Below are 27795 nucleotides of genomic sequence, written 5' to 3' on the forward strand. Positions count from 1 at the left end.
ACTCTGTAAGTTCTGTGTTTTGGGTCGGTACATCGCTGCCCATCCCCTGCCTGCGAAATTGTGACGTAAAAATTACGTCTTTATTCACTTAATTCAAATAACCAAATATTCGTTTTTATGAGCTCAAATATGAAATTATTGAAAAATGCCCATTGTGTGTCTTTATACACATAACTATTCTGTATTATAGTTTTCTGATATGAATGAAGGTTGTCGCTGCCCATTTATTAGTCAATGAAACATCTATACAAAGCCAAAGGAGGGAGACCCTGTCATAGGGACAATGTCTCCGTCTGGGTCACCCAGCTGCTCAGTATGGTCATTTTTGTCCACTCTCAAGAGACCCAGCTCCTTTTAGGGTGTCTGCTTTCAAAAGAATTTGTCAAGAACATTTTAAAAGAAAGCTTAACAAAAGGCAAAGGCTTTTGTTGAAGGGATGAGGTCATGCACTATGTGTTTATCACAGGGCTGTAACGGTGGCAATGAGGTGTTAAGCTTGTGGGTCACTCCTGTTACCTCAATGTGACCCTTTTGTCAATGTTAGGGTCAGAATGTCTCTCCCTAACATTTTTGGAAGCTTTGACTTAAGAGCTCTGCTACTCATTGTGTGGTGCTTTTCTGATATGTCGTTGTGTTTCTGTGTTTCAGGTGGCACCAGAGACATCGGCTCAGCGCTCACCAGGATGTGCATGAGACACAGAAGCATTGAAGCCAAACTACGGCACTTCTCAATGTAAATATCCACTGACATATCAAGTTGCACAATACAGGCCAATGGAGCACGTTTTAGCTGTTGTGCACGCTAGAAATGTACACACATCCCATTAAAGTACGGTTAACGAATGCTAACTTAAATAATACATCATTTATAGATTGAGCAGTCGGGTTAAAGAAATGTAAATTAATCTGCAATATCTATGGAAATGTGAAGTTATGTGTGTGGTTAGTGAATATGAAGTTTTGTTCTAAAACACAGAAGTAGTGCAACTATTTAGCACTACTAGCACTAGGAGTATTTATATAGAGATCCCGTTAAATATTTTCTTTTCATACATCACAGAGCCCAGACATTTGATGTTACACCCGCAGGCAGATTAATAGATCATCAAATCAAGATTTATGATCGTCCATAATAAGGATTACCATAAACCAGGAGTCTTACTGGCATTTTGTGTTAGTTTTATTCGTAGGGAACAACGATGGTTGTTATTGTGGTGGTAAAGTCGCAGGGAACCCCAGTTCAACTCTCCCAGAATTCCATGTGGCAAACAAACTCCGAGCTCTAATTCGGGAGGAAATTCTTTATGCGTCTCCATGGCTATGCTATAAATCAGACATTTGTGGTCAGGCTGTTAGATTCCTGACAACGGCCTCAAAAACAGGGATTGCTGGAGTTTTCAAGTTCCTCCCCTACCATCCAGCTCCCAGCATGCCATGAGAAAGTGTGACATGTTGCCAATGATTAACCCAAGCATATAGTAGGCAAACAAATAAAGATTACTGGAAAGTGACATTCTCATCTCAGGACTAAGACTTTTGTGGTGGTCTTAAATAAATAAAAAGATTAGGTCAAAATGTAACAGTTAGACATGTAGCTTGCAACAACACTTTTAAATGAGATTTTATAATACGCTTAAGCAAACATCAGATTTTTAATCTGATTTAATATTTTTTTTAGTTATAGGAGTGTGACGTAAATGTGCATTTCTGTTCCATCAATTTCTTCCTTATTGTTTTGCAGGGCATTTATTGAATGTCTAATAAACCCCCTCCAGGAGCAGATGGAGGAATGGAAGCGAGGGGCAAACACGCTGGATAAAGATCACGCTAAAGGTCAGCGAATCATTCAAGCCAACTTTATCTTATAATGCATCTCTATCTCTATTAAATCGTTTGTTTCCAGTAGGATCCGTTAAACCAACACGAAACTGTTACATAACCGATACAGCTGCGTTTTTTAACAGATGTCCTTCTTATGGGGGTTTGCCCCCTACATATGAGGTCACTGTTGTATATTTATCTACACAGAATACAAGCGAGCTCGACAGGAGATCAAGAAGAAATCTTCAGATACCCTCAAACTCCAGAAGAAAGCAAAGAAAGGTAAGCATATCTCTCATGACATCACTTCCTGTGGGATAACCTTATCTGGACGCTGCACACAGAACATTATGTAATGAGTCCAGTTAAATCCGCCAGATAGTTCCTATCTGTCATACAGTAACAGGTGCTCTCAGTGATGAATGGAACCACTACAGCATCTTTCTGCAAATGACACTTAGCAAAGAAAAATATTTCATTAAAAGCACAAAATATATATTAATTGGGGATAACAGAAATGATTAGAAACAGCCTATGATTCACTGACTTATTATATGACGAATTATTAATGGAATATACTACCATAATCTACAATATAGGTATTTTAGATATTTAAATGTCATGTTTTTTTTCTTATTACAAATTACTCTACTGAGAATTTACAGGGAAATGTTTTGGGTGGAAATTGTTGCTAGAATAAAAACTATGCGCTATGCAAAAAATCTTTAAACCCAAAAATGAAAACTTGTGAATTACTCACCCTGTAGTTGTTCCAAACCTCTATAGAATAAATACTATAGCAGTAAATGGGGGATGAGATCTGTTTGGTTACTGACATTCTTCCAAATATCTTTCTTTGTGTTCAGTAGAACAGAGACAATTACACAGATTTGGAACAAACTGAGGGTGAATAAATGATGACGGCATTTTTGTGTGAACTGTCCCTTTAATGATCCTAATAATAGCTTAGATATATTTTGGTAATGCGGATTCCTGTAACAATTTTGCTTCAATGAGAAAGTGCATTATATGATGTCATACTGAGAAAAAGAACACAGCCTTTTTTTCAAAAGTTTGGGGTAAATTAAAACCACATTTATATACTGATGATTGGTCATGTGGTCATGAGAAAGAATGTTGTATAATTTGGTTACAAGATACAGGCCTTTTAGTTTGGAAATGCAGACGTACAGCAGTACAGTTTATATTGTCATATGTACAGTTTATATTACCTGCACAAACATTTTTCAGTTGTACCGCAAACGTTTCTGTAACCGCATACAGTCATTTTAGTGTCGTCGAAAGACGCGCACTCCCAGTTGTTTTGCTCTCGGATTGTGGAAACACATTTCTGAATCGCGTCCTCCAATCAGAGACAGTCGATTTCTCACGTAACACATAATCAACGCAAACCCGACGTCATACAGAAACCCCAGAAACGTGTTTTTCCAGACTACAATGTGCTCTGTGTACGCAACAAAGCGTGCGTCTCAAACCTCACCCTAACAGGAAGACGCTCTTGACTCTGTGCTAAGAAACAGACTGTTTTTCTGGGACATCACGGTACATTTTCAACTTCACATCAAAGACAGTAATATGACTCTGTACCAGTGTACAGTATGTGACATGAAACAGATCAGTGTTAGAATTCACTTCACAGGAGTTCCCTATTGTCTCAAGGCACATTCTTCATGCTCTCAGCTCTGTTTGTTCATGAGAACGACGGGTAGAATTTCTGTAAGGCCATGTGATTATAGTCACTAGACTGACGAAAACATTTCCTTTGTGCACCTATACCCCTTTTTCTCTTCAATGCCATCTTTGCACCTGTTGTAAGCAGCTGATGCTCTGGGTAAGTGTGTGTGTGTGTCCGCATTGACCTGTGTGTGTGCGTGTCCGAAGACCCAGCTCGTCTGCCAATGTCGCATTTTCCCCTTATGCTCACTGACTGGTCAGTTTCCACATTCCCCCGTGTGTGTGGTCCAGTTTTACCCCTTCGCCCTAAAAGGCAGAGTTCTGTTTTCCTGTTCCTTAGCTTTACCGAACCACAAAAACAGCCTTTGCGAAGGAGACAAAGTGACGATTTTCCACTCCATACCCCAGAGGAGCCCAATTACCAGAGCTCTGTGTGTGTTTACACTAATGAATATGGATGTAGTGCAGTTTCCTCTAATTGGTGACCGCCGTGTAATGAAAAGGCCACTTTCGGGGGTAAAAACTTTGTTTTTTTCATCCCCGCTGAGATGCAGGTTTTTCAGAGGGTGTCCTGTAACTTCTGTGTCGCACGATGGGTGTCGTGCGCGATGCGTGAATATGTTCAGGGGTCAGATGTCAGTTAGCACAAAGCTGTCTTTCTCTCAAGTCGTGATTTGTCCATGCCAGATTCTCTGTTTGACTGAAAGAACTTGAAAGTCTTGTTAAATGGCGTGAATGTGTTTGTATGACCTGGGGTCAGGTTGACGGAGGACTGCGATTGTGGGACACGTGCACATTCATCTTGAGAATGTCTACGGCTGATCTTCTTTTTTGAAAAGCCTTTTAGATCAGAATTGGTTAATGCATTCGCTAACTAACACTAAACAATCCTTGTACAGCATTTATTCATCTTAGTTCATTTCAGCATTTGCTCATGCATTTTTGAAATCAAAAGCTGTTAAGATTAGTTCATCCACAGTGAACTAACATAAACAAATTGTATCGACATTAACAAAGATTAATAAATGTTGAAAAAGTATAGTGGTCGATGTTATGCTAATGTATTTACTAATGTACTCCCACGAGACGAAATGTGCTTTTATCAGATCTTAACATTTTATCTTCCTGGAAAAGTGGACCAATAGTATTGATGGCTTTTCGTTTCAGGGCAAATTTGGCATATAATGTATTTGCTGTGTTGTTAATTCAATTGGGTATAAAGCATCACGTAGCTAAGTATCTAAAAGAAATGAATTCATCTCTGCAATGCCAAGTTTGCTTCTATTCTGTCATTGTGCTAAATTAGGAATCAGAATGAGCAGACAAGACTATAGTGGAAATCCAATCTGTGTTGTCTGACCCACATTTGAAAAGCCATGTAAACACAGTCTGCTTCCGCTGAAACGCCAAACAAGTGCACGGACAGCAGACACACTGACAGCACGGCGAAGTCATATTCTCAGAGAGAGATGTCCAGTGATCCATCATGTTTCCTGTGTAATGGGATTTTTTCCAGTCGAACCACATAGAGTTGATATTACCCTGGTTAACCCCTCCCTGCCCTCTCTTTCATCTCACCTCCTAGTGTCCAGTGTTTCCATACGTCTCCTTGTTCCTGTGCATGTAAGCAAATGTACACTGGCGGGTAATTGCTGGTCTTGTATTGGACCTGTTGTCTCTTCTGTGTGCATGTGGATCTAAGATCTCTAGCATCTGGATCTAAACCTGATTCGATGTTTTTAGCACATGCACGGGGATGTGCCGATCTGTGTCTCTGTGACATAACGTCTGAGGTGTTTGATTTTGGACATCATATGCATAGTGCCATGTTTTCTTGTCTTGAATGACTATAAGTGTCGCTTGTGCTTGGGATTAAACTCTTAATCACAAGTATTTAATATGTGCCCTGTATTTGTTTTAGACATGAATTATACAACAATTTTTGCAAGGTGTGCTGTTAATAAACCATTTGACGTATTCTCAACTGAATAGACCACCTTAAACTAATTGGCAATGCCATAGCAACCACCCAGCAATGGCATACTAACGCTCTGTTGAGCAGCCACAACCCCCCTGGCATTGTGGCAAGTTTTCCATGGGTGGCCACCACTCACAAATCTTGCTAGTCGTCTTTGCTTTGAGGTATTAAAATATTGTAAAACGTAGAGGAAATTATATTGGATTACAAATTGATTCTACATTTCTTTAAATTTCAGTTTTGGCTTCCAGCCCCGTCATTCTCGACGTTCAGGAACTGTAGACATAAAGCCAAACCGAAAATTTTTAAGAAAACAGGAAAACATGAAATGTTCTAGGGAAATGTATAATCCTGGCGCCCCAGCTGCCAGTAAATGTAAATTTCTTTAAAGGAATGTTTTTTTACAGTTTTATTTAAATACAGTCAAAAAATTTAAAATGGCAGAAAATGGATTTTATATATATATCCTTATGTCCTGTAATTTTACAGGAAAAACTATTCGTTTACAGTATATATCTGTAGCTCCAGTGTATCTACAAATAAATAACATCTCTTTCAAGTGGATCACTCAGGAAGTCGAGCTGTTGTCATATCGTCTTCAATAGAAGAGTTCTTATTACCTGTAGCTCAGAACCCAAACCTAGAATACGATGGATGATCTCAAGCGGGACGTTTCCCAGCTCCTCTGCTTAAATATTCTTATCTTAGATCCTGATGGGGGGGGGGGGTGTTGAAGGTCATGGGGCGACAGCTGATACTCCCAGGTCGTGTCCTCAAGACGCACCGGGCACATGGGCCGCTGCCAACGTGTCTGCCGGATACACACGCTGGGTGGAGCTATATTGAAGAATTTTGGATTGTGAGAAGAGACATGTTTGGCATATAGGACGATATAGACATGCATATGCATGATACTGCTCTGTAAATTCTGCGAAATGATATTGTGTGCGTTTCAGTGATGTACAAAACAGGGACTTGCTAGGCTAATTGTTGACATCAGGGTTGAAACGGGGTGATAGGGCCATATACTCTGACATAATCCAGATGGTGATTTGTTTTGCTCCGTGTCGCAGGGAGAGGAGATATTCAGCCGCAGCTGGACAGCGCCATGCAGGACGTGAGTGATAAATACATCTTGCTGGAGGAGACTGAGAAGCAGGCAGTCAGGAGGGCGCTGATCGAGGAGAGGGGACGATTCTGTGTCTTCGTATCTATGCTTAAACCTGTGGTGGTGAGCGCCTTTTTTCTTTTACAACATTACTGACATGGGGAAAATGATCCGTGCCTGAAATGTATTTTGTGATAAGCAAGTTTGGCGTTTCTTTGTTTAGTTAACATGATTCAATTACACATGACAACTGCTTACATTATGATATACATTTTATATCTTGTCATCGGTCAGGATGAAGAAATGTCCATGCTTGGAGAGATCATTCACCTGCAGACCATTGCTGATGACCTGAAGGCTTTGACCATGGACCCCCACAAACTGCCCCCTGCCAGTGAGCAGGTCTGTGGACGTTTGGCCCAGCTCTGAGCCAAATCATTCTATCATCATTAAACATGTTATCTACAGAGCTGAAGTATGCGTTGGATTAATTTGAATGTAAAACATTTGAATGAGCCTGTTAAGGAGGACTTTCCGCGTCCGTCTCCCGCACAAACGCATCTGCACGGCTTCTTTAGCATACTCATCAGGGATTAAGCGCGGACGTCCTAGTTCGACAAACGCGTAATACAAAGAAGTATGTGTGCTCTACCCGACCCTCAGAGGGCAGTGCTGAGTCGCGTCATCAATAGACCCTGTCTGTTGGCACACCACCTTTTTTCAAAATATCTTCTTTTGTTTTCTGCAGAAGAAAGATAGTCGTACAGGTTTCGAATGACAAGAGGTTGAGTAAATGATGACCGCATTTCAATTTTTGGGTGAACTAGCTCTTTAAGACAAGGAGCGGGGCATGAGTCAACAGCATGGTGGCCTTGGGCAGGGCACGTAACCCCTGGTTATCCCTGCAGGAATAATAAATAAGTCACCTAGTCAGGTGATTATAAATAGACTGCTTTAGTTTCAGGAATCTAGTAGCAGATTAAAATACTGTATATATATATATATACTGTTTATAGTGCAGGGTTGCCAGGTCTGCTTTGCTTTGCATTATACACAGAATGTCTTGAAATGAATGATGACAGTATAGTAGTCATCATAAACAGTGTTTTCATAAATAACTTGCCATAAGAATGACAGCTGATATACTAAATCCTTGCGTACACTTCATTTGAATGTTCCCTTGTTAGACATGTTACATGTATTTATTGTATTATTTACTATAAATGAATTACATGTAACTCATCACACACCACACCACACCCCAATCCTAACCCCTGTAGTAAGTACATGTTGTTAATTATTATAACATTGTATAATTACATGTAATTGTATGTATTTAATGTATAATTATTCCTTGCCGAAAACAATCTGCGCCAACTGTTTAAAGGTACCCCAGTTCTGCAGGAACACCATAGACTTGGCAACCCGAGTTCAGTGAAACGTTACAGTTATATCAGATCAATCCCTAGACAACTGTTTATTGTATTTGGATTATATCCGGCGATGTTTTACAAATGCTGTCTTCTTTAGCATGGTTGAATACACTTCATTGCCACCGAACAACTCATGTGTCAGAAGAAAGGGGATTTTACGAACAGTCCACTTTTCGTATCACGGTTGGAAGACAGACAGGTTATCTGCGTCGCTTTTCCAGTGCATACTGAAAGCCCAGAGGCATTCGAGCTCTTAGATTGACATCTGTTGCTGAAACGCAGTTTATTAGAAGCAGTTTTTCACGTTTTTTGCTTGTCCCGAGGATGTTTCCTAAAATGTTATTATCTCTCTGTGACAAGCTTGACTGCTATTGCACTCCTTTTGATAATGCATTGAGATATAAACTGCTTCATGTTTGCATGTGTGTATCCTGTAGGTCATTCATGATCTGAAAGGCTCAGACTACAGCTGGTCGTATCAAACCCCTCCATCTTCTCCCAGTACCACAATGTCCAGGAAGTCTAGCATATGCAGGTAAGCTGATGTATCGATGACAGAAGCGCCATCTAGTGGTATCTCTACACTCCTCTTGAAAATGTATGTTAAGCATGTTACTCATAGTGATGACTGTTGAATTGCCCATTTTCACGGGTGGGTTGTAGGGTTCAAGGTCTCTGCACATGAGATGGTTACTTACACTAATGTGTGTCTGTGTGTTGGAATGCTTCAGCCTGCATGACGTGTGAAGACTTGTTTATTAATAGGGGTCAAAGAGTCTGTTCTAGTTTGCTGTAAACATATTGAATGATATTTTCTGAGAATGATGTCGATGAGCATGAGTTGCTAAGGAGTTCGCTGTGGGGGAACGTTCTACAACTGTCAATACAAATTGTGTCTTGTATCAATAAGTGAAGGCATAATAAACCCAATCATTTCGACGTTATCGATTATTGTGGCCACTTTACTGTTTATCAAAAGTGCCTTCTCTCAATTCCAAAGTCTAATGTCTTATACGTGGATAATGCACGATTTTTGCAAATTTATTGATTTATAAAGACCTATTTAGATATTAAATCGTAACGTTAAAACAGAGACATCTGTCAGTAAGCTATTTATAGGCAGATGCACACGAAAGTGTAAAGTACACGTTGTTCAAACTAATGGAAGCTGAACGTTGATGTGGCGATGCAGAAACTGCGCCTTTAAATAGCCTTTCAATTATTCTTAGCTGTGTTATCATTGCATTAGCTCAAATATTTAGATTTTATTTGTATCATTATTGGCCGACCTCTAGCTTTTCTTGCGTTGATTTTCCAAAGGAAATGACGTAGGAGGAAATCGCTTCTTTTTGTACCAACCTCAGCAACTTACAAACCTGATCTCGAATCATTTTTTGTTACGAATATGACCTTTCGTCAAGATTTCCAACCAATTCCATGTAACTGTCCAGCTGTATCATTATTCTGCATTGTTGTATCCGACCCAGTGTTGAAGTTTCGCTCTGCAACAGTTGTGGGATCACACAATATAACTGGCAAGCGCTCAGAATTCACAGCTTTAAGTGACAAATGAATGCTTCTTTAATGACCGTCACGCCTGCAGGAGCTCTGAGCATGAGAAATACGCTTGCTGGCACGGCTTCTGCCCCTTTGTCACCTCTCATATTGATGTATTCCACCATTGTACCCTTCTCTTTGGCAACAAGCCCCCACCCGCTGGATCCCCGCACACTTTTGAGAGAAGCGTTGGCCGAGGGTGCGGATTTTAGAGCAACTAGCTAAAAATATAAATTAGGGCAGGTTGTAATTATCTTCCATCATTTCATTGGACTGCTCTGGATCGACAGCTTTTCTTACTTCAAGCCCTCTGGTCATAAACTACCGCTCTTCTTTAAAAGCATCAGGCACATTGAAATAGCATAACCTCTTACTGACCCGCTGTCGTTGTTGTGCATTTGTTTATGCCTAGAACTGTATTATTATTATTATTATCATCACTACTTCATTTTTTGTTGATGAAGCAAGCATTATGATAACTATTGATATTTGATCATGCGCAGATGAACAGTTCAAAATATAATTCACCCAAAAATATTGCTTCTCCCTTATGTCATACGAAATCTGCATATGAATCGTTATTCTTTAACACAGAAAATATTTTGAGAAATGTCTCCTTGGTTTTGCTTCCATTACAATAAAAGTCAATGGTGGCCAATGTTGTGTGGTTACCAACATTGTTCAAACTATCTTCTTTTGTGTTCTGCAGAAGAAAGAAAGTCATACAGGTTTGGAAAAAGGAAATTATGAAAAAATATATATTTTTGGGTGATGCAATGGCCCATTAACCACCCAGCACACCCTAGAAACCATATTGCAGTGCTCCAAGAATCACTCTGAACCACTAAAATATTTATATATCAACGGCCCGTAACCATCCAAAACACCCTAAAAATGCAGGTGCACATTACCACTCACATATTTTTAAACATCTAGTTTACTAACTGAGATTGTCCTAAAGGGAAGGATCCATTCTGTGTACTATGATTTTGATCCGTTCACTCCTCTAATTTGGTTTTGGCTCAGAGTTTTGTTGCCTTTTGTTTATGTTCGTCTGCCTGCTGCATTGGGTTTGTGTGGAGTGTTAATAGTTCCTGGTCTCCTCCCCTTCTCTGTTTGTCCCCTCCCCCTGCCTGTGCCCCACCCCTCCACTTCGGTTCTGTCCCTAACAGCAGTCTGAACAGTGTGAACAGTAGTGACTCCAGATCCAGTGGGTCGCACTCTCATTCCCCTTCCCCACACTATCGCTATCGCAGCTCGACACTGCCCCAGCAGGCCCCGGCGCGCCTCTCCAGCATCTCCTCCCACGACTCGGGCTTCATCTCGCAAGACGCCTTCCAGTCCAAGTCTCCGTCCCCGATGCCCTCCGAATCTGCCCCGCAGGTAAGAGCCCGAAGGGACACCGTGTGCCTACAATGTTTTGCAATGTTCCCATTTCCAAATGCACTGTTGTAAACATCAATTCAGATGACAGGAAACTTTACGACTGATAATAAAGTAGCCCTCTCCACCCACCTGTTGACCGCTCCCTCAAGGTGAAAAATCATTCACAGTGTCTTCGTCTTGTCGTTTAAGAGGTGTTGTGTTTCATTGCTAAAGGCTGAGAGGTGTTGTGTTTCATTGCTAAAGGCTGCACGCTACCTATAAAGATGCCCTGTGGCGATTGTCAGCTAAGGCTTGCGTCTCTGTTAGTATCGGTCAACTATGCCCATAGCAGGGAACGCTGCTCAACTCTGCGGTTCATTCCCATGTCAGTCAGTAATCAATTACAGTCAGTCAAGAACAAGCTGAAGAGGTGCCTTCAGACCGCTTGCCACTGAAAGAACATACGCTGAGTTTGCTAAATGAATCCCCTTTTGAGAAAGTGGGTGGGTGGTACAGTTGGGGATATCAGTTAGAATGAGTAGTAGGTATATTTAAGGGATAGTTTATGCAAAAAGAAAAATTCTGTCATCATTACCTTATGTGGTTTAAACCTCCATATGGAGCACACAAGGTATTTTGAGAAATGTCTCTCAGTGGTTTTGTGTCCATACAATGGAAGTCAATGGCGGCCAATATTGTGTGTTTACAAAGTCTCTTCGAAACATCTTCTTTTGTGTTCTTCAGAACAGAGAAAGGTGAAGGGGCGATTCACATTTCGTGGCTTTTGCGCAGGAAAGTTTGTTATTTAACATGTAGATACGCGGCAGGCGCACGCAAATAGCAAACGCTGTGGCATGCACATTTTTGTAGGTGCGTCAGCGCAGCATTGCGATGGAAATCGTTCTACTTTTCAGAGTGCCACACGCACTGCGGGTCATTTGACTGGAGAAAGTGCCGCGGTTTCCATTTTAAATAATGCAAGCGAAATCAGTTGAAAACCAAATGGACTTGCCAATTGAAAGGAAGTCCTGTCGAATTACAATGTGGGCCTCAAACAAACAAATCTGGACGCTCAAACCGACGGCCATTCTGTTAATGAAACGCGCACACACTCTTTTCAAACCTATTCATTAAAAAGGCGCACATATATTCATATTTTATTGTATATTAACTGTATTAAATTAAAACTACTCCTAATAGTTTTCTTTTTGTAGATCTGCCGGAAGTTATACATAACATTTCTTTATTTTGCTGCTGAAACTGTCTATACACAATGTGTAGAAGAGAAAGAAGGCATTTTAGAGTTGTCGCTGTCCTCAGCCCTCATCAGGAAGTGCATCTCTTCACACTTGACTTGACCGTGACCCGTGCCTCACAGATCAAAGACTAGTTTGTTATGCAAGAATATACAATTATATGGCCCTTATATAGAAACAAATGCCTTCAAATTCACCTAAAATGCGTGGAAAATGTTGCCACTCGCCACAATTTAGTAGTTGCCTGAGGAAACACGACAGAACTCCCTGAAGAAACGATGGTTTTCAAACAGCGGGTTGACTTTATATTCACCCTAACTGAAACATTCAATGCACTGACCGCGAGGCAGCTTGGCAAAGTTGTCGAAGGGATTTGAGGTTTGCCATGCTTTGCTAGTGATGTCATCGAGTGGCCCCCCTCAAGTAGGTCCCAGCATGGTCTCAGAGCTTCCAACGTCTGTGGATTGGAAAGAGCTTCGGCGGTTAGGCAGCCGCCCGTCTCTCACACGCTCTAACTGTCCAGCTGTCTGTTGTTTTGTCAGTTTTCACCCGTCCAAGAATCTGACAAACATGAATTAGTCAAAGCTTGCGGCATCAGTTTGACTCTCGCTGAATGAAACTGGTGTCGCTGTTTTTTTGCGCTGTAGATTTGGCACGCTCACTCTGCTGAAACTTTCTCTGCGGTTTCTGTGTTGTTTTGATTTATTTTACAGCCTCTAACCTCCTGCTTTATATGCCTCTCTCTGTCTCTTTCTCTCTTTGTGTTGTCAACGTGTTGACCTCCTTTTGCTGTTCGTGCGTGCCGCTCTCTGTTTTGTGTTTGTGTTTTCTTCCATGTGTGGTTTCTGAACTTGTGTGTGCTGTCGTTGTCTCCGTCCTCCATTCGTCTTGCACGTCTCAGACTACCTCCAGCTCCGCCTCCTCGGATGCCTCTGAGACCTGTCAATCAATCAGCGAGTGCAGTTCTCCCACTTCCATTGGCTCAGGTGGAGCCGCCGCCTGTTCAGAAAAGGTGAAACCCCAGTGGCCCTCATGTCTCCCAAAACACCACTATACCGCGTACCTGCCGCTAGATTTCAATATCCCGGGTCCAGGAATTTCCATATGCTTGTGTTATGCCCGACAATTACGCCCATGTGTCACTGATTTATTTTCTGAATGTTTTTCATGCATCTGCCGTTTATTTAGTTGATTTAAGCCACAATGTTTCTTTATCCTGTGTTCATTCATGAATTTCATCCATTTTTTTGTGTTTTTATTTCCATGTCCCATTCACTCCCTGCATGTGCTCAGTTATCAAACGGCTATGACCATTACAGCCTGGGAGAGTCGTCGTACCTGAGCGGAGGGGGTATGGGAGGGGTGTACTCTTACTTTCCCCCCGCCGCCTCCATTTCCTCTTCCTCCTCCTCCTCTTCCTCCACGCTGCGTTCATGGTCACGTCCGGCCTCAGCCCTCCTGCCCGATTTCACTCACTATTGCACCCTGGGCCCAGGCATGATCCCTTCCTCCAAAATCCCCGGCTGGAAGGTTTGTCCATTCACCCCTTCACTGTCACACCATTTTTATTCTTCAGTTTATCCCTCGTCCATTCACTTTGTGGATCTGTCATTGCCAGATTTTTTAAAAGGATTTGCTTTAATATTTGAAATGACTAAAAAGCGGATGGTTACGAGTTTAATTTGACATTTTTTGTTGATTGTTTTTAGAGCTAGACAAACAGTTCATGTCATTACATGTATTTCTTCTGGGAAAAATGAGATTTCAGCAGAATGTTTGGGTACTTTATTCTATACAATGAAAGTTTATAGGGACTGGAGCTGTCAAGATGAAGCATAAAACTATTCCATAATAAAAGCACTATATTTTTATATACCCCATGACTTCTGAACGTTTGAGGAACAGAATGTCACTTATACGTGTTTGCATATAACTGTTATCCTTCTTAAACCTTGTATCTCCATATTTAGTGATTTAGTTTTGTCGTACATAGTTTTTTAGTCACCCTTTGTTTGTCACTGGGTTTTGAAAATATCTAACCAATAAAAAAAGTGCGTTTCCACTTTGACAGACACAGTTTTTGATCATTAAATGTACAGTGAATTTCCATTTCCTGAAAAACTGTGAATTTTGGAAGGCCAGTGACAATTAAAATATGACGTGACATGACAGGTTTTGGCATGATGATGCCAAATGGCATTTAACCTTTCACATAGTAATATTGACATTGACATTCTAATAAATTATGACTCCGCCTAAACATTCTGCAGAATATCTTGTTGTGTTTCATGGAAGAAGTCATTGAGGTATATGATAACACGAGGATGAATGAAATGGTACCAAGTTGAAGTATTTTCCAAGAGTTCATGTTTACATTTACATTTAGTCATTTAGGGGACACTTTTATCCAAAGCGACTTACAAAGAGTTCGGGGAGCACTAAGCGATATGTCATACAAAGAGCAATAGTACACAGATTTGTTTGCTTCTTTGTTCAACATTAATAAAAATATGTATTATAAAAATGTCTTAGAAGTGAAGAACAGAGAACCTACAGATCAGTGTATCCTGTCAGATATATAGTGAAGTTTATCCACTGCCTCCACCAAGTGGCCAGTGTTTAAATAACATGTGCCCACAGTCCAGTGATACGCTTGTTGTTGTTTCAGGACTGGGCTAAACCTGGTCCTTATGATCAGCCCATGGTCAACACATTGAGGAGAAAAAAGGAACCAAAGGAAGCAGTGGACACAAACGGCAGTTCAAACGGGACCATCCCCTCCTCTCAACCAATCACAAGCATTTCTCCTCCTGAGGACACTCAGGGTGCCAGGAGCATGAATGCCGTGCCGAAGGTCAGCCACTCACACAGATGCTTACATGCATTGAACATGTCCAAAGCTTCAAACATACTTTTAGTTTAGTTTAGATCAGATATAATTCCAGACATTACAGGAATGACGTTACATTGATTGATGCGTGCAAGTAAACGCTGCAAGTTCACATCAAATGTTTGCATTAATGGAGATTTTTAAGTAGTTGCTGGGCTTAAAATCGTTTTGGTTACAAGCTCCAAATTTGAACCATCACTTGTGCTGAGATTTTCTTTGTTTTGTGGTTGTGTAGTTGGATGACATGGAGGTCCACGAGGAGCTGACCCTGGCTCTGACCCGCGGCCTTCAGCTGGACACTCAGCGCTCCAGTCGAGACTCTCTGCAGTGTTCCAGTGGTTACAGCACTCAGACAACAACACCCTGCTGCTCCGAGGACACCATTCCCTCGCAAGGTGTTTATTGCCAACTCGAGAAGTTTTGATGCAAACACGTCTCATAGAAAAGGCACAGAACACGTGTGTGAATGAAAGGCAGGGTTGCGATTTTCATTTTTGAGTGAACTATCCCTTTAAGAACGATCACGTCAGAGGGACAGCGCAGGTTGGACATTTTGGGAACAATGTAAGAGAGGCCAGATTGAGATGGTTTGGACATGTGCAAGGAGGGATAGTGATTATATTGGTAAGAGGATGATGATGATGAAGAAGATGGAGGCAGGAGGAAAAATGTGTGAATGTGGTGAAGGAGGACATGCAGGTATTGGGGTTAGAGAGGAAGATGCATCAAATATTATAGATTACTAATTAGATTTAAGTCAATTGATTCATATCTTACGAATGGTATTGTAATTTTATGAGCTCATAACTTCCTTGCCTATCGTTATTTGTGCCCTTTTGTTTCAGTTTCAGACTACGACTATTTTTCGGTAAGTGGAGAACCAGAGGGGGATCAGAAGGATTTTGACAAATCGTCGACTATCCCACGCAACAGTGACATCAGCCAGTCCTACCGCAAAATGTTTCAGGCCAAGCGTCCAGCTTCCACGGCCGGTATACCTTCCACACACGGCCCTGTCATTGTCACGCCCGGAACGGCCACAATCCGTCGTACACCCTCTACCAAACCCTCCGTCCGTAGAGCAACCATGGGCACCGGCCCCATACCCATCAAAACCCCAGTCATCCCAGTGAAGACGCCAACTGTGCCGGATTTTCCAGGTGGGTTCCCCGGCCCACTAGGGGGCAGCAGTGAAGAGGGAGCTAGCCCTGACTCACCCAACCTGGGAGAAAACAGGGAGCGGGTGGGAATCCTGCCTGTGGCGTCCTGGAGTGGGCAGGCATCCACGAACCCTCCTCTGCCACCTGGACAACATGGTTCACCTGGAGGTTCGGGTGGACTTGAAGACGACCCAGAAGACATGGACTTTGAAGACCCGGAGAGCGACACCATGCTTCTGGCCATCCGCAGAGGAGTCAGGCTAAAGAAGACCATGACCAACGATCGCTCTGCGCCAAAAATTGCATGATAGAGCGTTAAGTAACGTGTATTAATACTGTACAAAGACTGTTAATAAGCCTTAGTAGAGGGAAATAATGCGTAGCAACTGGTGACAAGCTGCAGAAAAGCAGTGAAGACCACACGCTGTGGGACATCTCGATGTGGCCCTTATGTCCCAAGACTTAAAGGAGTTTTACGTTCGATTCTATTTGCTTACTGGCGCTTTTAAGTTCGCAGTAGTTTAAACATTTATATTCTTTAAATATATAACACAAGCATGCAGCCGTACTTCTGTACCTTGAGTTGATGTAGATCAACTCGATATAAGCTTAATCTACAAAAACTAAATATTTAGATCTTAGTTACGACACACATGGCATGTTATTATACTTTCAGTTATTAATTCCCTGCTCGTATATACTTTAAGCATTAGCGGACAAAAGTACTTTTATCTGTTTGTATGAAAATGTAAATATTGACAGAGGTAAGACGGAACCCACAGATTTTATTTATTTATCAGCACTCTCTGCTTTAATCCTTTACCAGATAAGCTTTCCAAGATTATTTTGTATATCGTGTTAATACAGAACAAGGTAAATTAGTCGGTACAAGCACACACACACACTTTCCTACACCTCTGACGTTTTTAGGACAGCTTTATTTCTCTGAAGTTCTTAGTGCGGATGTTAGCAGTGCTGTAGAATAGTATGCAGTCTACTATCAATACTTAGTTGACAGTGGTGGAGCGGTGCCCAAATAGTACGGTACATTAGATCAAGTGCTTAAAATGGGAAACTTGGATTTACAAAGGGTAAATCTGAGGTCATGTGATATACAGTTGACCTTGTCATTTACATGTAATGAAGCATGTCCTATTGTACCATCTATATATATATATATATATGCTTTTAAATGGTCAAACTGAGCACGAATCAACAGTCGGCAAAAAAACATCAGAGAGGTCAGATGGATTTTGTAAAGGGTGTGACTGAGTCCTAAATCATTTCATGTTTCCACTGTTTGGCGCACGCGCTGTCTATTTAGTTTTTTTCCGACCAGTGTGTAATTCACACATCCATCACCTTCCTTTGCCCCGTCAGTTTTTTCTTCTGCATCTTGAAGTGGAGCAAAACCGTATTTATTGTGTGTGAAGTGTTTGTAAAGATCACATCCTCTGATGCATTGATTCTGTTCGTATTGTTTTTGTACAAATTTATTTTTCATTCATTCGAACCCGGTTGAGGCCAGCAGCTCCACTGAGGCCGACGACACACACTCATCTTTGGTCCGTAGGCACAAGGTGTTTAGGGGAAGCACAATTTCTCACCGTGTCCGTTTCATGATATTGATGTGCAGTATCCAATCGCCATGTACCATGTAGTCACGCTGTGTGAAACCGTCAAATACAAATTTACAGTTACGTGACGCGTCAGTGATCAGAATGATTTCTTCTCAGTGGACCAGCCTAGTAATGTTGTCTCGGTACAAACGTGTAAAAAATTTTGTGAAATTCGTAACAAACTAGCGGATGCTTACCTGCATATGATGCTATAATCTTGTATGTACTCTCGCTCTCTACTAAAATGTTTTAAAATGTCTATGTAAAAAAATCTTCGGTTCTAAACAGCCTGTATTTCAGATGAGGAATATCTAGCTATTTAATTTCAGTGCATTTTCAGATCATTTTAAAGCTACAGAATTCTGTGTAAACAAATTTTATGCTAACAATTTTTTTTTTTCCTAAAGGCTGATATCTAGTACAAGTTGGCTTTGTTTTTGTTCACAATATCATAGTTTAATAGTTTGTACTGAGAGTTGATTTGAACTATGTGCAGTTGAAGTTAAAATCCCTTTCTGTATGTTTTCTTGTATAACTACTGCCGCATACATAAAATATAGTTATTGAATGATCTGGGGTCTTTGTTTTATATTGGTGTTGGTCTTTATCCTGCTTTTATAATAACCTGGCGACAATGAAATGGATAGACGTATCTACACAGAACATGAATAGATGAAAATGGCCCAACATTAAATATTCCCTAATGTTTAATTGAATACAAGAGATATAAGATACACGAAAATCCACACGAAAATGTTGTAATTCACATAATATTTATTTATATTTATAAGGGGTGAACTCATAGAACTCAAGTGTACAGGTGCCAAACATCTCCGAGGTCAATTCTGAGACCTTACATGGGCCGCTCTCTGGGGCGGGTGACAAACTGCCACCACAGGGGTGGGAGATCCCCCTCCTTGTGGGCAGGAGGCAGGGCCTCGGACTTAGGACCATCGGCAGGGGTTTCAGCCTGCAGTTGCTGGACCTACACAACAAAATAGAGTAATATGATCGTTTTATATCCATTTACTGGGATACAGAACCGGATCTATTGCACTTTACTGACTAAAATTACTCTAAACAGTCAGAAAGCTATGAAAAAAGTGAGAATGGCAACTTGAATGCAGTCCTGTCTGAATACAGTGTTCTCCTGATAGCAAGACTTTCCCCTGCATGTATATACTGTAAATTCAGTCCTAAATGTTACGCATAACTGAAATGTTGCCCCTAGTTTGACAGCATCCCTGTCGAACTGGGGGCGAATGTGCAGAATAACCCGCAGGCGAGGCAAACATTTCAGTATTGATTTAGCATTGGTGCACCCTCCATTATTCCCCAGTCAGACACATCAAGTACGTCTCAAAGTTAGAAGCTCAAGCTTGGAAACATGCAGTGTGACTGTAATGAGCACACATACCTCTCTATCCCAGCTCTGAGCTCTCAGCTTCTTCCATTGCTCTCTCTTAGCAAAATAATCAGGGTACATGGCTTTCTCTGATGGGTGCCAGTGATCCAGACACCATTCGGGAACCTAGAGATGTAGAAACTGGATATGACGTTCCATCGATGTTTGAATAACATAAAATGACAGAAACAGACACACGTACTGTACACAGTATACACAATATATTTCCCCTCTTACTTTGTAGCACTCGTATCTTTCGTAGGATGTTCCTCCAGGTGAGTCTGGGAACAGGTAGGGCTGTGGGTGCTGATTGGCCCAGAACTCTTCCTCACCTGCCTTCAGCATCAGGGTGGCCTTGACCATGTCGATCTCCTGTTTGTTCTCATCAAAGCGTGCTCGCATCAAACACGCATAGAAGCGATATTTATCCCTGAAAGAAAACACAGAGGACCGGATACTGGTACGAGCCATTTCACACACTATGGTTTCTAATGAACAAAGTAGGATCTTTGTAAATAAATAAGTCTAGCCTATGCTCATATATGAACTTCAACTTAAATCGTCATAGTCAGCGTAATATAAATGTATTTTTATATATTTGTATGGATGGATATACAGTATACATATTAGCTATAACTATAAATACAATAATAAATGTCAGAAATTCTAATGGTTTACAAAAACTATTTCTTATTCGTTTATACTAAATGTGAATAGGAAAAACTGTAAACCCTTATTTTTAGATTGAAAAAGAAACCTCACCTCAGAATACACGACATATAGTGTGTTATATTTAATGAACATCTGTTTATTATGTGTACATTTATATTTTCTTTTTAATCGTTTGCTTGTGTGTTTTTATTAAAGCCCAAATACTGCAAATCTACTATCACTAGCTAAATTGTGACCTGACCTCAAACAAGTTTTACATTACATTTACATTTACGCATTTGGCAGACGCTTTTATCCAAAGCGACTTATATTGCATTATCCTATACATTTATACATGGGTATCTGCAATCCCCTGGTATCCAACCCACAGCCTTGCGTTGTTAACTCAATGCTCTTCCCACTGAGCTACAGGAACGCTTTTATCTATAGTTTATATTCACACAGTTCGATCTACAGTAAAATGAGTATTTCGCACTGCTATGGACAGAGCAATGCTTTCCTTTAGCAAATGCGGGACGCTGTTGTCATCACTACAAATCAAGCAAAATCAAATAATCCCAGCTTTCTAAGCAATGTAACAGGGTCATTCCATGTCAAGTCAACCAGAGGTCCCGGCTCAACTTTCATTTTCTTCTTATTTTTACAGAAGCAAGATCAACATCTGTAATGATGTTAAGAAGATTATGAAATGCCACAGATGAAAAGTTATTAAGTCATCAATTAATGTGTAGAGGCGATAAAAATGTCAATTTTCACCTGAAATTTGGAGCCATATAAGAGGGGGTAAAATGAAATGAGAAATATGCCATACGTCCCTCAGGCACCGAGTTACTGCAAAAAACGATCCGGTTAAGGCACATTAACTTGCTCTGAATAGTTTATTTATAAGATTCTATATTTAGTTATAGGGACATTTTGATAAAGGGATGGTAATATGGCCCAAGCGCAGATGATGTGAGGCATTGCTCTGCTTGTTATACTCGAAAACTGATGAAAGTTTGCATACATGTCAAATGGGGTGAAAATGTTCATCTGTATGGTTTTCAGTATGAAGTGTGGCAAAATGGCTCTATAGGGCCACCTACAATGTTTCAATAAAGCAACCCTCATACTGTGTTGGCCAGTGGTGGTTAATGTTCATGTTTTATAGCAAAACCGTTTTCAGGGCCACTATGGACACACCATTGAACAAAAACCCAAAGGCATTGCAAATAAACATGGCAAAGAACTGTAGACAATATGATGAACTAATGATGTTCATATAATGAAATCTCTGGGTCATTCTACAGATTGTGTGCAATCTGCTGTCCCACATTAAATAAAACACATTTAAAAAGTATTCAAATCTTAGTTGTTTACTACGATCCTTCTATCATCTATTGAAGCCCACAATAATATTAGGGCTGTGCGATTTGGGGAAAATATGTAATACGATTTTTTTTTGACAAGACATTGCGATTTAATTTTTGTAAGTCCAGCTTCAGCTTGTTTTGGGCATTTTTCAAACAGGACTTGCTGTTGTTCTATTGGTTGCCAACAGCCAGATTACATCTCACCGATAGAACCCAGATACCAGTGTACTATTATAGTTTCCATTCAAACAAATACAACCCCCATTATAACCCTTAAATGCATAAAGTTTTCTATTGTGTTAGTGAATTATGAAAACAGTACATAGGTTAAATAGGCTGATTTATTCAGTTTTAAGTATTTGGGATTATAAAATCAGTAGAAAATGTGTTGAATGTTTCATTTCATCTAAGTGAAATAAGCAAAACCGTTAGATACATTTGTTTGAAATGCGGATCCAGGCATGAGTTGCCGCATATTGCCAGATGCGCTTGTGGAGACTTGCGGTGTGGGATATATAAATAATACCAGTAAGCCTATCAGATGTACATTTTCACCCCATTTGACATGTATGCAAACTTTCATCAGTTTTCGAGTATAACAAAAGGAGCAATGCCACACATCATCTGCACTCGGGCCATATTACCATCCCTTTATCAAAATGTCCCTCAAAGAAATATAGAATCTTATAAATAAACGATTCAGAGCAAGTTAATGTGCCTTAACCGGATCATTTCTGACAAAAGGACGCTGAAACGGTTGTTTAGCACAGTTGTTTTAATAGAAAGAAAAAAAGATACATTCCTAGTTTCAACATTATTTGTTCTTCAGACATTCCTCTTTAAAAGAAATGAAAGATTTGAAAAAATGACCCACATGTAGTTTTGTATGACTGAATATGTGTCCGTTTTAACAGTTTTCTCACGCAGACACATTTAGATCCTCATTTCTCTTGGATCAAAGTTTATAGGGCTTTACAAATGTACTTCCCAAACGACAAGTTGGTCGGTTACAAGTATCTAAAAAGACATTAAAGTATCTCTAACAGTTCTGGAGTTAAAGGCATGCACGTTTTGAACACAAAAAGTGCCCTTTCTTCATATTGAGCTTTCACCGTTGGTAAATGCATCAAGGATTGCTCAAATGAACAGATCTCTTAGTCAAAATAAAATGCTAATGCTGGCATATCTCATCTCATTTTACCCCCTCTCATATGGCTCCAAATTGCAGGTGAACACATTAATTGATGACTTAATCACTTTTCATCTGTGGCATTTCATATTTTTTAACATCATTCCAGATGTTGATCTTGCTTCTGCAAACATATTAAAATGTAGTTGATTCGACACGGAATGACCCAACAAGGACACGTGAATTTATATGAACAAATACAAACCCACCTAAATAAATGCATCACCTCCAGTAAAACTTAAAACCAAATGACATGGATGTAGATAAACTGAAAAGTGTTATTCATCTCAAACCCCCCAAACAACAGCTGCGGCTGCGGCAGCGTCAGCACGATCTCTGCCGTTCGTTTGTTCTGATCCGCCGTTTAATGTTGATAAAGCTAAGACATCTGCGATTGAACGATCGGTGTGTGTCGTGGTTTTACCTGAATATACACCATGATTCTAGATGTCTCAGCGATTTCTTGTAAAGTCGAAGGACTTTCTGTTGATGGGTCAGGAAGGCCGTCGCCATCTTTCCCACTGTGTCACCTTCACAGGAATCTCGCAGATGAGCGCGGGATCGCTGGACTCAGCGCTGCCTCCTGTAGGCCTGGAGACGCAACGGCAGTGCCCAGTTTTATGCTATATAAACATACATGGAAATAAACAATTGCAAGTCTGTGTACACAAGAGGGCTTGGCAGACAAATGTCGACATTAATGCTCTAGCGTACTAGACATTTTAAAGCCAGTAATCTGACGTACATGTCTAATATCACCCGGTAATACGCATAATTATACGTTTGTGTTGTGTATTACTCTCCGTTTCAGATGTCTTTCTCTATTCTGCATTCTAAATATTCAACTTAGAACATTTGTATTATATAGTTTCTATTTAAAGTATTCAGTGGTTTATATTTGACTCTCCTGTGTGTAACACCGATGAAAATCTACCGTAGTGACCAAATTCGAGTACAAATAAGACGATGAACACAAGGTGGAACCATTTTACACCCTTTTCTATTTTTCCATGTGGCGGGGCCTTGCCATTCCGTTACGCTTGCATGTGGAATTGACATATCACACACTGTAAATTGCATTAAAATCTCATTACAGCATAAAATCTCATTAAACACGCGCAACAGCTACCAACAGTAAAATAACCTTGTGCTCCAGTTCACAACGCCACCGGTCGCCGCTTATAATGACGCAGTTATATTTGGGAGTTGTAGTTCTGTGGGCTGACGTGAGTCCGCCCCTCCAGCGACCGCGATGGGAAAAGAACTACAGCTCCCACAGGGAGGTTGCATCAAGTGGCGTGGTTGGTTGTTTTTATAGCGATAAAAATAGTACGTTAAGGGCAACGCCGAGTTTATGAGGAGACTGAACATGAATGACGATACGGCTGTGCTGTGAAGAGCATTAAAAGATCGTCATCACTACGCACAGGCTGTGGCTTGTCTTCCAGCGGAAAGTAATAGCTGGCGAGGACAGACAGGGCGGACATCACGAGGGCAGAGCGACAGACAGAAGTCAGTTTACACCCAGTGTGACGATACACGAAAAGAGAAATGTTACGGTTCGTTTCATCTTTATCTTGACCCGGGCGGAGTATACGAATAATGGACGTATGAAAACCTCCACCAGCCCAAACCGTGCTTTCGCTTTTAATTCAATGCAGAAGAATATTTAGCACTCTCTTCTTTTGACGGGACACACCAACAATCTCGTCGAGGTAAGCGAGCTTCACTTTTATTGTTGTGTGCCTAACTTACAACTTATCTTCTGAGTCATATACTTGTGACTTACATGTTTAGGGACACTGTGCTGTCACCCCTAACTTTCCAACAAGGTTGACCGACATCCCTCAGCCCGCTTCAAACAAATGCTGCCCCGCTTGCGAAGCGCCCTGCGGCCGAGCGTCGCTCTGCTGCGGCGCGTCAGTGGCGCGGTGCCGCGGGTGCACGGCTGCGCTCTGGGCACACACCCGCACAAGGATCCGATGGAGCCGCTGAACTCTCCGCAGGGCGCTCGGGAATTCATCTACAGCCTGCATGCCACTGAACGCACGTGCCTGCTGCGAGAACTGCACAGGTTTGAGTCGATGGCCATAGCTCAAGGTAAACAAACACGTCAATATAACATTATAATAACAACATAGTCCGTGCATAAGAGTATAAGGTGGAATAGAATAGGACAGAACAGAATAAGGTGGAATAGAATAGAATAAGGTGGAATAGAATAGGACAGAACAGAATAAGGTGGAATAGAATAGAATAAGGTGGAATAGAATAGGACAGAACAGAATAAGGTGGAATAGAATAGAATAAGGTGGAATAGAATAGAACAGAACAGAAAAAGGTTGAATAGAATAGAATAAGGTTGAATAGAATAGGACAGAACAGAATAAGGTGGAATAGAATAGAATAAGGTTGAATAGAATAGGACAGAACAGAATAAGGTGGAATAGAATAGGACAGAACAGAATAAGGTGGAATAGAATAGGACAGAACAGAATAAGGTTGAATAGAATAGAATAAGGTTGAATAGAATAGGACAGAACAGAATAAGGTGGAATAGAATAGAATAAGGTTGAATAGAATAGGACAGAACAGAATAAGGTGGAATAGAATAGAATAAGGTTGAATAGAATAGGACAGAACAGAATAAGGTTGAATAGAATAGGACAGAACAGAATAAGGTGGAATAGAACAGAATAAGGTGGAATAGAATAGAACAGAACAGAATAAGGTTGAATAGAATAGAATAAGGTTGAATAGAATAGGACAGAACAGAATAAGGTGGAATAGAATAGAATAAGGTTGAATAGAATAGGACAGAACAGAATAAGGTGGAATAGAATAGGACAGAACAGAATAAGGTGGAATAGAATAGGACAGAACAGAATAAGGTTGAATAGAATAGAATAAGGTTGAATAGAATAGGACAGAACAGAATAAGGTGGAATAGAATAGAATAAGGTTGAATAGAATAGGACAGAACAGAATAAGGTTGAATAGAATAGGACAGAACAGAATAAGGTGGAATAGAATAGGACAGAACAGAATAAGGTGGAATAGAATAGAACAGAACAGAATAAGGTGGAATAGAATAGAACAGAACAGAATAAGGTGGAATAGAATAGGACAGAACAGAATAAGGTTGAATAGAATAGAATAAGGTTGAATAGAATAGGACAGAACAGAATAAGGTTGAATAGAATAGAATAAGGTTGAATAGAATAGGACAGAACAGAATAAGGTGGAATAGAACAGAATAAGGTGGAATAGAATAGGACAGAACAGAATAAGGTGGAATAGAATAGGACAGAACAGAATAAGGTGGAATAGAATAGAACAGAATAAAGTACCTTGAAATTGAATTCGGTGGAATGGAATAGAAGAAAGTGGAATAGAAGAAAGTGGATTCGAGTAGAACAGAATAGAATAAAGATATATTGTTATGTAGATGGTGCTGTTCAAAACGATATATATAACCATTATTACAAATAAATCATGCAATCCTTTTTCAGAGCACACATAACACCCTGTGATCAGTCTTGTCTTGAGAATCACACGAGAAAGATTCTGTATGTGTTTATTACATGACCTTGGCATTAACATGCTGCAAATCTGAGATCCCAGAATTGACCATAGCTTCAAACAGCACATAGGAAAACGATGTGCATTCCAAAGCATCAATGTTTGGGTAAAGAATATTTCCTCTCCTCAGTCCGAACAGCTCCTCCACAAAGCTCATCGGAAGATGAAGGTCTGTGTGGCTGATGTTTGCTGAAAGAAGGCATGGACAGTAATGTGTGCGTTTAAAGTTGACGTTTGAGCACTGTAACACTAACACAAGTATTCTTATGAATACCAGAAACGTAAGACTATGAATGAATAACTGGATGAAATGCCTGAATATTCATTTTAATTGCGTGTTCACACGCAGAACTTTGTATTAAAATGACTTTGGGCAGCTTTAACCCCTTGCTAACCTCAGAACCACAAAGCTGCATGGAAAAGCTATTTCAATGTAAGAATTAGGAGTGAGGCAGAATGTTTTTCTCTTCACAAGAAACAATCTTGTATTTTGTCAGAATGCATGAAATCTTTTTGAAATGCATGATATATTAACTGAGAAATGATGACGGTTATGGTAGAAAGGGCACGTGCTTTATATTGGATCAGATTCCTTGGATCAATGTGCCTTTTAAATACTGTGCAAAGAGCAGAGCCAGTAAAAACGTATTATTAACTATAAATAGCTTCTGCATGAATACAAATATTTTTTTCACTTGGTCTGGATAAAATAAGCTCTAAATGTTAGAATATGCATATATTAATAGTTCACCCAAATGTGAAAATTCTGTTACCCTCATGTTGTTCCAAACCCATGACTTTTATTCTTCTGTGGAACACAAGAGAAGCCATTTTGAAGCTGTCAGTTCTCAACATTGTGCTGCTGCATAAGATCTTTTGTGTTTCACAGATAACAAAAAGAAAATCATACAGGTTTATAATTACATGAGGCTGGATAAATGATGACAGAATTCTTATTTTTGGGTGAATCATCCCTTTAAGGTGTATTATCATGAACTAGTTTACACATGTCAGAATAAAAAAGAGCCTCAGCCAGTTTCACCTAGTCCTGTTTTATCAGAATGTGGATCTTAGAAAGAAAGTCATTAAATTATAGTTACAGCAGCAAGCCCACTGTGACATTCGCATTTCTCAGCTTAGAAACCCCTTTAGTCTTTATCAGGTCCCATTTTTCTAGATGGTTAATATTGTCTGGACTTATTTAATGTCTCAGTGGTGTGTGGTATTCAGACTGAATGTACAACTGAGTTCACCCTGCAGTGGTTTGGGTTAGTGGTTCAATATCTGGGTTAGTTGCAAAGGTTGTGAGTTCAAACAAGGTGTGATTCATTTTTTACTGCTATTGTGGCCTTGATCAATAGACGCACACGGGCTGTTCTGAGGGACATTCTCAATAGGAATAAACAGCATACTACAAATCAGGGGTTGCCAAACTGTGGGACGCACAGGGGAATAAGGTGGGAGTCATTTGGCTATCGCGGCGCATTACTCTTGTTTTTGTTAAAAAAGTTTATTGCAATGGCTAACAATGACACTTGTTCACTAGTTCATGCATTTGTGGATGACGCATGCTGAGGTGAGCAGGGTGGGACGAGGGCCAAGAGGGGGAGACGCGAGGCCGGTCACGTGAGGGATAATGAGCGACAGCTGTGCATGCATCAGTCTCGCATCTCTCACGGAGGAGAGACAACAGGGACCGTTTCACACTACCGT

The 27795-nt window shown here is 40.5% G+C and overlaps 3 protein-coding genes across 6 annotated transcripts in view; 2 read left to right on the forward strand and 1 right to left on the reverse strand.

Moving 5' to 3' along the window:
• The window catches only part of LOC306902034 (protein MTSS 1-like), a 50303-nt gene extending 31853 nt beyond the window's left edge, over nt 1–18450 (forward strand). Inside the window, exons 4-14 of the mRNA XM_079470309.1 lie at nt 649–733; nt 1742–1833; nt 2029–2103; nt 6568–6725; nt 6897–7004; nt 8473–8570; nt 10765–10975; nt 13507–13743; nt 14882–15067; nt 15339–15498; nt 15949–18450. Coding sequence (XP_079326435.1) covers nt 649–733; nt 1742–1833; nt 2029–2103; nt 6568–6725; nt 6897–7004; nt 8473–8570; nt 10765–10975; nt 13507–13743; nt 14882–15067; nt 15339–15498; nt 15949–16571 — 2033 coding nt within the window. The 3' untranslated portion in view covers nt 16572–18450. The remainder of the gene's footprint in view (nt 1–648; nt 734–1741; nt 1834–2028; nt 2104–6567; nt 6726–6896; nt 7005–8472; nt 8571–10764; nt 10976–13506; nt 13744–14881; nt 15068–15338; nt 15499–15948) is intronic.
• Nucleotides 18451–18573: 123 nt separating this feature from the next.
• Nucleotides 18574–24457, reverse strand: ndufb9 (NADH:ubiquinone oxidoreductase subunit B9). 3 transcript variants are annotated; one of them, XM_079470313.1, is made up of 5 exons: nt 24290–24457; nt 22925–23123; nt 19525–19717; nt 19300–19413; nt 18574–18867 (listed from the first exon to the last, which is right to left on the reverse strand). In XM_079470313.1, the coding sequence occupies exons 2-5, from the start codon at nt 23011–23013 to the stop codon at nt 18736–18738; spliced, it is 528 nt and encodes a 175-aa protein (XP_079326439.1). In that variant the 5' UTR covers nt 23014–23123; nt 24290–24457; the 3' UTR covers nt 18574–18735. The 3 variants fall into 3 exon arrangements, with proteins under 3 accessions (XP_079326439.1, XP_079326438.1, XP_079326440.1); XM_079470312.1 differs by lacking the exon at nt 24290–24457 and adding an exon at nt 23645–23728; XM_079470314.1 differs by lacking the exon at nt 24290–24457 and adding an exon at nt 23246–23654.
• tmem65 (transmembrane protein 65) overlaps nt 23743–27795 on the forward strand; it is a 35493-nt gene continuing 31440 nt past the window's right edge. Inside the window, exons 1-2 of one of the 2 annotated variants that reach the window (XM_079470310.1) lie at nt 23743–24215; nt 24333–24600. In XM_079470310.1, coding sequence (XP_079326436.1) covers nt 24366–24600 — 235 coding nt within the window. In that variant the 5' untranslated portion in view covers nt 23743–24215; nt 24333–24365. Of the gene's footprint in view, nt 24216–24297; nt 24601–27795 lie in introns of both variants that reach the window. The other variant, XM_079470311.1, reaches the window with a different exon arrangement.

This window comes from Barbatula barbatula (genome assembly GCF_947034865.1).
Source record: "Barbatula barbatula genome assembly, chromosome: 12".
NCBI classification, from domain to species: domain Eukaryota; kingdom Metazoa; phylum Chordata; class Actinopteri; order Cypriniformes; family Nemacheilidae; genus Barbatula; species Barbatula barbatula.

Excerpts from the sequence above, each read along its gene's own strand:
- ndufb9 (XM_079470313.1), bottom strand. The coding sequence starts at position 23,013 with ATGGCGACGGCCTTCCTGACCCATCAACAGAAAGTCCTTCGACTTTAC. Across the intron at positions 19,718-22,924 it reads GAATCATGGTGTATATTCAG|GGATAAATATCGCTTCTATG; the intron begins GTAAAACCACGA and ends GTTTTCTTTCAG. Across the intron at positions 19,414-19,524 it reads AAAGATACGAGTGCTACAAA|GTTCCCGAATGGTGTCTGGA; the intron begins GTAAGAGGGGAA and ends CTACATCTCTAG.